At 44.3% G+C, this 11361-nt stretch overlaps 1 protein-coding gene and 1 long non-coding RNA gene across 2 annotated transcripts; one reads left to right on the top strand and one right to left on the bottom strand.

Annotated features, from left to right (window-relative positions):
- The first annotated feature begins 385 nt into the window (after positions 1-385).
- Positions 386-7071, top strand: LOC117968933 (neuropeptide Y receptor type 1-like). Its single transcript, XM_034916791.2, has 2 exons — positions 386-865; positions 5706-7071. The coding sequence occupies exon 2, from the start codon at positions 5836-5838 to the stop codon at positions 6967-6969; it is 1134 nt and encodes a 377-aa protein (XP_034772682.1). The 5' UTR covers positions 386-865; positions 5706-5835; the 3' UTR covers positions 6970-7071.
- On the bottom strand, positions 4375-10032 carry LOC131720987 (uncharacterized). The gene is made up of 3 exons (XR_009319798.1): positions 9898-10032; positions 5511-5636; positions 4375-5206 (listed from the first exon to the last, which is right to left on the bottom strand). It is a non-coding gene; the product is annotated as an uncharacterized LOC131720987 (long non-coding RNA).
- Between the last annotated feature and the right edge of the window lie 1329 nt (positions 10033-11361).

Here is an 11361-nt window from a genome sequence, read left to right as displayed (position 1 = left end):
AGGCGCACTGCGCTCGCTGTGATTCTACTGAGAAACGGAGCGAGGAGATGAGTGGCACTGCCCCACTGGGTCATGAAACACCCAGATACAGCAAAGCAAGGCCGTCTAGTTGAAAATGAGCCAAAGACTTTCACAAGGAACATTTCATTTCTGGATCTCTTTTCTTGATATTGCACTAACCCAGCGGTATTTAATTATGTAATGGCTTCATCAGACTGATAAGAAAGTGTCTTTTCTGTTTAAAAACGTCTTAAGCACGGTCTTAAGGGGGGGGGGGGGGGGGGGGTTTGGGGGTGCAATGGCACCCCCTGCTGGTCATAGTAAGGATTACAGCCATGCTGAATTCTAACCCAGATCATTTCACTGCAGTGTAAAGAGGCGCAAACCTGCAGCGTTAGGAGGTTATGGAGATCATCTGCAAGGTTTCTGTGCTTTAGCGCAGCAAAACCACCACAATGTAAACCAAAGAAATGGCCATTTTTCTAAGCTGTGGTCTTTATAACGGGACCCCGTTGCTTGCACCAAAAAAGAAAACCAGCGATCTGTCCGGATGAAGACTAATATATATTTTACGGTTGAATGTGCGCAGCTGTGAGTTGCCGGCCTGCTCTCAGTTCTTTAATTCGTTGGTTTGTATTCCTTTAAGAAAGCGTCTGCTTTCAGATTCTAAAGCTGCCAGCCTCTTTTCAAACTCCTTGCGCGCGGGGGTCTGGGCTTTATAAAGGCGAGCCGGCGGCTGGACTCGCAGTGCGAGTTCCCTGCAGAGACGCGACTCAGCCAAGGGACGTTGGTTTTTGCTGTTGCCGACAGCACGGCTGGATGCTGAAGTAACATTTCTTGAGAAGCAACCCTGCTCTGATTCACGGTAAATATCAGCTCTGTTTTCGATGCATTTGTTTTTTTCTGCGTGTGTCTCTTTGCACGGAAATGCCATGGTGTGTTTTTATTTGAAGACTGCTCAAGATGTACTTACATCTGTGAATGTGGTATAGGAATTGGAATGTTTAATTCTATTTAGAATGAGGATTAATATAGATAATTTAAATTAAAAGCCGTGTCTAGCTTCAATGCAAGGCGACAGCATAAATGATAGTAATAAAGTACAACTTGAGACAACTGGTATATTTTATCATAATCAATCAAATGTGATATAATTGCATTATAGAGCAGCCTATGAGATAATGCGTAGGAGCAAGACAGAGCGCAGTATATTATATGATTTAGCTGTTATTTTCTGACTGTCTTCCGAATATCTCTCGCATTATGTTTCAAACCCGACACACAAAGAAAAGGCGCGCTTAAAAAAATATGCAATGATGTGGCATACATTATTAAACACAGGCTTGCAAAATAGACTTTATATTATTATTATTATTATTATTATTATTATTATTATTATTATTATTATTATTATTTTGAATAAATAATTTGAGGTCAGCACTAAAGCTTAAGAAGCTGGTGTATGTATGGCAAAACAAAGTAGCTATCCTAATAATAATAATAATAATAATAATAATGTGACATTGTAAGTAAGCTTAACTGTGTCCGTCCATCTGTCTGTCTCTCTGTCTGTGTCTGTCTGTCTGTCTCTACCTAGACTTGGCAGCTTCATCAAACTTGTATCACACACTCCTCATATACGTTTCGGATTATATTTACGTATAACCTGACTCGATTTGATTTATATTACACACCTGTCAGGTACTGCATGTGCAGTTATTACACCAGCATTGACCCTGGACTTGCGTACACCGATCCCGCCTGTTGGTTGTTATGGTACCGCTTTAGAGCGGGGTGCGGGGGGGTGCGGGGGGGGGCACTGCCATGCTTGTAGTTATTGTTTTAATGCCCTGCGGAGTCGAGTGCACTCTACCAGCCTGTCGGTTCTGAAGCCTCAGAGTCGGAGCGCGGTATTGATGAAGCAGAGAAAGTCCCCGGAGGGAGGAGAAATATTTACCCGGCGCGGGTTACCTGTGGAGATTTTAATACTCTGCCGAGCTCTGGAACAGCGGGCGGGCGATTTGTGCGTTTCAAACTTAAATTAAAAAATGTCTTTGGCAGGCTGGCTTGAAGGAGTCCAGCTGGTTTTTTTTAGTGTCGGCTGCCGCACGTGTTCTTGTGAACCTAAAACCTTCAGCTAAAAATGCCTTTTTTTTTTACTTCATAAGATGTGTCTAGGGTGATCGTGACGTAACCACTTTGCAGTTATAGATTCCGAGAGAGGCCGCATCAGGTATGATGGATTGAAAGCAGATGAGCAGCAGTGTGGAGTAGTGGTTAGGGCTCTGGACTCTTGACCGGAGGGTCGTGGGTTCAATCCCAGGTGTGGGGACACTGCTGCTGTGCCCTTGAGCAAGGTACTTTACCAAGATTGCTCCAGTAAAAACCCAACTGTATAAATGGGTAATTGTATGTAAAAAAATAATGTAATTGTATGTAAAAATAATGTGATATCTTGTAACAATTGTAAGTCAATTGTAAGCTAAGAAATAAATACTAATAATGACGTCAGCTATACCAATATCGAAATTCAACATGGTACAGATGACGTCATCATTCGGTTTCTTTATTAATGCGCCATGTAATAAAAACAGGTGAAACACGCGCTCTGATTGGCTTAAAGGGGCTTCTGCGCCAGGAACGCGGCTCTCAAATTGTATTTCAATGCAGCTGGATTGTTTGACACACTCACCCGGTCAGAGGATAGGTAATGAATACCAAGGTGTTTGGAGAGGGATATTAACACCTCTGAGATGTGTGTGAGTGCGAGAACGAGGCTGTCATTGTAACAGAGCGTTCTCGAGGGAACAGTAACCTCGCTCTTCATCTGTCTTCATCTATTTACCAGCTGTGTTGAATAAAATGTCACATTTTTTCAATTTTTGTCATCGTTAAGTATATGTAAAACTACAACGCGGTATGCAATTCAATATGTTAACATAACAGCAGGTTTCAATCGACTTGATGAAGCAAAATGAGTTAATTCCATCAGGTGATGCACATATTATGTAGCCAAAAACATTGCATGCATAAATCAATAAAAAGATTGACAAACCACCAAAGAAAGAGCGAATCCTGCAAAAAAAAAACAAGGGCAACGTATTTGTGAGCGATGACATGCAAACTGAAAAAAAAAATACTTCCCAGCTCTTTGATCGAACAGCCACACGGATAACTTACACGGGGTTTCCCTAAAAGTATTTATTAATTGATTTCTTGTTAATAGCATTTTTATTGAAGTTTTTTCTGAGATTGCATGCCGTTACTTTTTAAAACGCTGCCATTGCTTCTTGGAGGATTGCGTCTTTCTGTTTCAGAGTTTTCCAAATTGTTGCATGCAATGTAACCCCTCCCTCCTCCTCCTCCTCTCCCGAGCAGGGTGTGCATCCAGACCTCCGTGCAGTCTCGTTCATGCCAGCTGCGCTTCTTGAAATCTCAATCAGTAGATGTCAATCAGAATAAACTACCCTCACGCTCCAGCCACGCGATCAATACTGCTGGCCCGGTGGAGCTCAATCCCATTACAGAGGCTCTTATTTAGTCCCTTTGTTTGGTTGTAACATGTTATGGCTTTTGCAAAACCAATGCATTGCTAGATGATTGCACAGGGACCGTCTCCAGGGATAAAATATTATGTGTGATACTGTATAACAAAAACAGGGCTGTGTTGTTTGTATCACCCACTGCAAGTAATTTTGAATCATGTCATGTGCTTGACAGTTTTAATGGCAAGAAATTCTGAAGGGTAAGGAATTATAACCCTAGAGCCTGTGACTGCACTCTGCTTTCAGATCAGGATGAGCAGAGAGAAGGCTGAAGTGTAACTGAAGATCTCATAAAGATTATTAGTGCTCCCTCTTTAGAAAATTGCAGGGGTGATGGGTGTATCGGGGTCTCTCAGCGAGCGAGCACTGTTTGTGTGTATAGATTGTAATAATGTAGCTAATTATTAAAATAGCGAGTGCTCAGTTTATCCATGACTTTCCTTCTTCATCAAGTACTTCTAGCGGTTGATAAGTATCCTGTTGGATCCTAATTCTCCTTGATAGAGCTGTTTGCTGATTTTGAATTCTCTCTCTCTCTCTCTCTCTCTCTCTCTCTCAATATGGACTGAACTTGACTGTCCTCAAAATAAGAAGCAGCCGTTTGTAGCCGAAATGAAGGATTTCGATTTTTTTTTTCTGTGTAGAAATATTGACTTTGAATGCATCACATTCATTAAATACAGCCTGTCTTCTGATTTGAAATTTGGTACTTAAGGGGTTAATGATACAGATCTTTTCCAGTCTCTATTTGAATTCTTCTTTACAGACCATTTACCTCAGATTATGTTACGGTGGATGCAAGGTTTTTGTTCACAGAAACTCACATTTTTAATTTTCAGTATTTTTTTTCTACACACTTAAAACAAACAAAAAAATGACACCAAAGATGTGCAGAAGAGGAAACAAAAGACCCTTAAATGCAAAAACAAATTGCTACAAAGTAATCCTCTGAGCTTTTTGCTTACAGCAATCTGCATTAACAGAACAGCACTATCACTCCCAGACGATCTGTGGCTTATGAGAAAGCCAGCCGCCTTTCCGTGCTGCATTTCAATGCAGGGTCATTCCAGATACTTCAAACCCTGACAGACTTTTAGATTACAAAAGAACAGGCGGAGAAAGGTAATGGCAACCACTGAAAGGCCAAGACGCACAGAAATTGTCAGTTTGATGGCTTTTTTTTAAATCTCTGTGGCGGTGACAATTTTCTTTGTGTTCTATTGTATTTTAGTGCTTTCAAGCAAAGAACATTTGGAAAAATACCATCTTCAATTCATAAAAAATAATGTGACTAGGACAATGGCAATGCAATGGTGTGTGGCCGTGTCAAACTGAGTTCAAAATCCATTGTGTTGCTGGCAGTGCTCATGTTTATGCTAGGATTTCTACTGGATAACGCACTGGGATCGGGATCCCAATTCCTTTTTCTAATACCTCGTTTCCATGAGCGCCAGTCCCAACTGATCCGGGTCCTCCCCCATTCCTCCTGAACCCCCGTCGACCCATCGATAGTCTAGTCGAGGGAAAAGACTCAGTTTCCACACAATGCGAGTTTGAGGGATGTTGGCGGTTCTTTCCCAGCATGCCTTGTGGCTAAGGTCGCGTTCATTTGTTTACAAAACTGAAAGGGCTGAGGATTCTTTGGAGCTCTAAAAAAAAAACTGAAAGGAGAATATTAAAGCACGGAGAAGCCTGCTCACCCCGGGTGTGGATTTCATGTTTACGCCCCCTTCGTCGCATGATTGGTCAGTGTTGTGACGTACTACCACCCGTCCCACTCATATTAGTTTTTGAACTAAATAATCCCAATTAATGGAAGAGACATGGTAACATTAACATGTCCTGCTTGTCTGGTTCTTAGAAGCTTATTGATCCCAAAACTTCAAGTAGCATCTCAAAGAATCAGATTGATTCAGCATCGACAACATGGCTTGGTTATCCATTCAAGTAAAAAGTGTCTCTTACCTTCTGTCCTAAGTCTGTCTCCGCTTCATTTCCAACTGTGTGTCCTCTGGTCCTGGTTTCTGTGCTGGGCTTAAAGTATTGGCTGTGGTTATTTTTGTCAGGTTTTGTTAGTGGTATAACATGGTCCTGTAATAAAAAGAATACATTTATCTTTATGTGAATCACAAATCTAAACCAGACCTTTTTGTTTTTCAGCAGCGACGATGCAGCCTGTAGCTGGAAGACCCGCGGGGTCTCCTATGAGGCTCCTGTCCCAGTAAAACCACATCCTGAACATCAGATCCACCCACTAAACCCAGCCACTCAACGCCAGAGTCCTGGAGCCATGGAGCTACCAAAGCTGCTTTACCTGAACAGCACCGGCCGGAGGAACAGCGCCCAAGCCTGGGAAGATTTCCTGGAAGCCAGCCAGTGCAGGAGCTCTGTCGCGGGGACCACCTTCCTGATCGTCGCCTACAGCACGGTGATCGCCGTGGGGCTGATCGGCAACACCTGCCTGGTGTTCGTCATCTCGCGGCAGAAGGAGATGCGGAACGTCACCAACATCCTCATCGCCAACCTCTCCTGCTCCGACATCCTCATGTGTATCGTGTGCCTGCCCGTCACCGTCATCTACACTCTGATGGACCGCTGGATCCTGGGGGAGGTGCTGTGCAAGGTCACCCCCTTCGTCCAGTGCATGTCGGTCACCGTTTCCATCTTCTCCCTGGTCCTCATTGCCCTGGAGAGGCACCAGCTCATCATCAACCCCACGGGCTGGAAACCGGTGGTTGGCCACTCCTACCTGGCGGTGGCCGTCACCTGGTTGGTAGCCTGCTTCATCTCCTTGCCCTTCCTGTCCTTCAACATCCTGACGGACGCCCCTTTCCAGAATCTCAGCCTGTCCTTTGATCCTTTCCCGGACCACTTTGCCTGCATGGAGCTCTGGCCCTCGGAGAAGCACCGCCTGGCCTACGCTACCTGCCTCCTCCTCTTCCAGTACTGCCTGCCCCTCTCCCTGGTTCTCCTCTGCTATCTCCGCATCTTCCTGAGGCTCCGGCGGAGAAAGGATATGGTGGAGCGCTCCAGGGATTGCAGCGGTGGGCGGAAGTCGGGCAGGAGGAACAGCTGCCGGGTCAACGTCATGCTGGCCTCCATTGTGGCGGTCTTTGCCCTCTGCTGGCTACCCCTCAACGTCTTCAACACGCTCTTCGACTGGAACCACCTGGCCATCCCCGCATGCCAGCACAACCTCATCTTCTCCTTCTGCCACCTCACCGCCATGGCCTCCACCTGCGTCAATCCCGTCCTCTACGGGTTCCTCAACAGCAACTTCCAGAAGGAGGTCAAGTCCATCCTGTACCGCTGCCGCTGCGGAGGGACCCCCGAGAGCTACGAGAGCTTCCCGCTCTCCACCGTCAGCACCGAGGTCTCCAAGGCATCCACTGCTCGTAACGGATCAGTCAGCCTCAATGCCTAGAGAGAGAGAGCGAGGGAGAGAGAGAGTGGGAGAGAGAGAGAGACAGAGAGAGGGGGGAAAGAGGGGGAGAGAGAGAGGGGGAGAGAGAGAGAGGGAGAGAGCGAGAGAGAGAGAGAGAGGGGGAGAGAGAGAGGGAGAGAGTGAGAGAGAGAGAGGGGGGAGAGAGAGGAGAGAGAGGGGGAGAGAGAGAGAGAGGGAGGGAGAGAGGCAAAGCGAGAGAAAGAGAGAGAGGGGGAGAGAGAGAGGGAGAGACAGGCAAAGCGAGAGAGAGAGAGAGGGGGAGAGAGAGAGAGGCAAAGCGAGAGAGAGAGAGAGGGGGAGAGAGGCAAAGCGAGAGAGAGGGGGGAGAGGGAGAGAGGCAAAGCGAGAGAGAGAGAGAGAGAGGAGAGAGAGGGAGAGGCAAAGTGAGAGAGAGAGAGAGGCAAAGCGAGAGAGAGGGGGGAGAGGGAGAGAGGCAAAGCGAGAGAGAGAGAGAGAGAGGCAAAGCGAGAGAGAGAGAGACTTTGCCTTTTCACAATAAGACTGTTTGGGATTTTTATTCTGCGATTGCTGGAGGATCTGATTTGTAGCGTACCTGTTTTAGTCCTTTCATCCAGCATGTGACAGACAAACCGTTCATGGAACTGCAAAGTCCACAACTTAACAATGAACCTCCCACAATGACTAATCTGACCGAAATGATAAAAATGACATTTCAAATCAATGAAAGAAAAAGAAAACAACAACACCGATTAATTCAAAAATGATATAATGGGCGACTTGAATTCTGAACCCTTCAGTGAATGGAGTGTACATACATCATATCTGTAGACCACATTCCATAGTACAATGCACAAGACCAGACCACCAGAACCAACCGCAATATCTGGACTCTGCAACACAGAACGTCTTTTCCCTCAGATTCAATTCTGCACAGTAGAGCAATGAAGCTTGTCATAGACCATGTAGACCATGGGGAAGATGACATCACCCTGTTCCACAGACCAGTGCATTACCATCAATGACAGCACCACATGGTGTGCAGTCCAGGAATCCTGATATGGTAGCACACATATACTGCTGGGACCACGACAGGATGAGTTTATCCCATTGGAAGTCCATTGGCATATCAAAATAGGATACCATTTTCGGTGCTAGTCATCCCATTGAAACTCTTTCTCACTACTTAAGGAAGGACCTTGAGGTCGACCGGCTAACTGCAGTGTCTCTCAGATGGTCCTGCAGAGCAGCAAGCCAAGGCTGATTTTGACAGCTCTTTGGGTTCCCTGGGTGGACCCAGCCTCAGATCATCAGAATGAAATTGTATTGCGAATCTGGAGGAAATACCTTCAGATTGACAGTTGAGGAACGGAAGGCGACGGAGAGACGCTAGTGGAAAATTTTGCTGTTCTGTAATGACCTGACCTAGCATGTACTCCTGTGAGAGGAACACCCTCAACGCCGTGGGCCAGTGACGAGATCTGTGGAAAGCTGAGCAGCAGCACAGCTTAGCATTTGAACGTTGCTTTCTGCTCTTTTCCCTCTTTAATGGTGTCTTCTTAAGGGGTGCGCTGAAACTCGTATTGTCTGAGTATTTTTTTTTGGTTTTGTATTAAAGGTATTTCAGTAATTGTAGCTAAGGAAATACTTTAATTTTCCAATATCATTAGCTCTCAAATGTGCAGTTTGTAAAGAAGAACATCTATATATTGATTATGGTGGTAAAAACTAAAAGGTAAGAAAGAATTGGACAGACAGTTACTGCAGGGAACTCCGGTTGAATTGGTTTAATTGAGGGTTAATTGGTTTAGGGTTAATTGGTTCAATTGAATAGTTAAGGCCATGGTTGAAACAAAGACCTGGACTGGAAAGGCAGAGTTCTCTGCTGTATATATGGGTCTCAAAAACCCGGATTTCCATTGTAAAACATGGTATTACCCCAGGCTAAAGAAATCTCTGTGTGCAAGCCATGCATTTATTATGATGATTATTTAGCGGACGCTTTTATCCAAAGCGACTTACAGAGACTAGGGGGTGAACGATGCTTCATCAACATTCTGCTGCTGTAGAGTCACTTCCAATAGGACCATCCGAAGGACGGAGCATAAGGAGGTTCAGTGACTTGCTCAGGGTCACACAGTGAGTCAGCGGCTGAGACGGGGATTGAACCTGGAACCTGGTAACAAACCCCTTTCTTAAACCACTGGACCACCAAGCCTCCAGCATTTAGACAGTCTTGGACCTGGGTCATTTCATCTGGATTGTCCCCATCCCTTCAGTGGCTTCTTTTCTTTCAATATTTTATAACCAATCAGCTGTTTCCCTTTGTAACATGCTTTGACCCAGAAGACACTGCTACAGTGAAATGTGTTATAACATGTGTTTCTTTCGAAACTGCACACTTGAGACCTATTTAGCTGATGAAAGTGGAAAACAGATGATATTTATTAAATGAATTTATTAGCTGCAATTACTTTAAGTGATATTGGGCACTGGGTCTCAATAGAACCGGGCTCAATTTTTTTTAACTTTGTCTTTCAGCCTGTATGTGTGTTGCAAGTGGCCTCCATTTAAAAAAAAAAAAAAAAGCTTTTGGCTTGTAAATCTCGCAAGGGTGCATGTCAGGCAGATGCATTTTTAACTACAAACAGCTGCCTCTGGATTTTCCATTCGAGATCCATTGTAAACGGCTGTCACTCAGCCATCTCCCTCGTCGGCTGTCAGAGCTACGTCACGTACTCTGTGTCTAACAGAGGGAGATGGGGGCGGCAGCTTCATAAACAGAGTGATAACACTCCCCTTAGGCCTGTCTTTATCAGCTACACTGAAGAACAGAAGTGATTTTATACAAGCAAACTGCTTTTTAAACACAAAAACAAGAACTGTGATATTTGTATTCACAAGCGCTCTTAAAGGTTTCCTTTCCCAGGCTTTAAAAACGTTACCTACCCCTCATTAGCTCAGACAGTCCAGTTGTTTTGCAGACTTTGCTATGGAGGCTTTGTTGTCCAGTCTTGATTTTGACTGATGTAACCTTGGGCGTTCTGTAATAAAATGTAAGAAAAAGTCTATCTGCCTCAAAACAATTCAGAATCGAAGCAAGGAAGCATTAAAATTCCTGAGAAGCTGAACAGATCGTAAATGATTCATACGCTCCGCCCCTGTACCTGTCTGTATGAAATCACACATCAAACGGAACCAGGGCACACAGAAAAACAAGCAAGCGGACGGATGTCTGGTCGGCACTGAGCTGTCTACTGAAGGAATGGGGAATTGAGCTGCTTAGATTAGTCAGGGATCTGCAGTCTTCAGTGCTTTAAAAATTTATCAGAAGACAAACTCCCTTGTGTTCTTGAAATGCTGTACTGAAAATCTACAGAGTGGATTTCATGCCACTCGCTGGCCAGATCAATAATTCTGTGCAGATGTGAGTTTCTACAAGAGGAAAACAGTAGGAAGCTATGAGGGAACAACTTAGTTGCTGGAACTTTGAAATAAAATTTATTAACTAGTAGCATGTACTTACACTTTACAGCTCTGGGCAAAGGCTCTGCATCACCTAGAATTTTAACATTTAGACAAAATAAAAAGGTTAACTATATGAACATAATTTAGATATTTTATATAACATCATGTAATCAATAAACTGCAAAATGATATCGCAAAAAAAGTCTATCGGAAGCCATAATAGTAGTACAGTAGTATTTCATGTTGGATTTCGAAATCTCATTTTTCAATTCGTCAGTTTTTTTGTTAAGCATATAGGGAAAACTCAGTGTGTAATTCAACATGTCAAGGTAACATTATTCAGCAGGTTTCATTCGACTTTATGAAGCAAAATGAGTTCATTCTATATAGGGGGATGCAATGCTTTTGGCCAGAGCTGAGTAAATTAAACACATTCTCTCTGCCTGGTCCCTTGGTGTTCATATCGCAGCAATATCTTTTTCAATATAATCCTGGTTGTTTTGATGTTATTATTCACTAAAGAATTGCTTGGGAGCGCTCAGCAGGAGCAAAACAATTTCTCTTCTAAGGATCGCTGTGCATCCAGTCCACGCTCCCACCTGCAACAACGCTGCCACTCTGATTGAAATGAGTGGTGCATTGTGAGAACAGAAAACCAGCGTCGTTGCAGGAGGGAGCGTGATCTGGGAACACCGTGTAGAATGGAAAGGTTATAGGAAAGAGAATGTGTCGGTAATGTTAAACCAATTTGCAGGAGGAGACTTTGGCAGAAGTAGAGTAGGGTCAAAATGATTGGAGAGATGAAGCATGACAATGTCGACCCAGGGGACTTTTTTGACCTGAAAAAAGAAACAAGGACCAGGGGTCACAAATGGAGATTAGATAAAGGGGCATTCAGAACAGAAAATAGGAGGCACTTTTTTACACAGAGAATTGTGAGGGTGT

Source organism: Acipenser ruthenus, chromosome 46 (assembly GCF_902713425.1).
Source record: "Acipenser ruthenus chromosome 46, fAciRut3.2 maternal haplotype, whole genome shotgun sequence".
NCBI classification, from domain to species: Eukaryota; Metazoa; Chordata; class Actinopteri; order Acipenseriformes; family Acipenseridae; genus Acipenser; species Acipenser ruthenus.
This window is presented reverse-complemented; position numbering and strand designations above follow the sequence as displayed.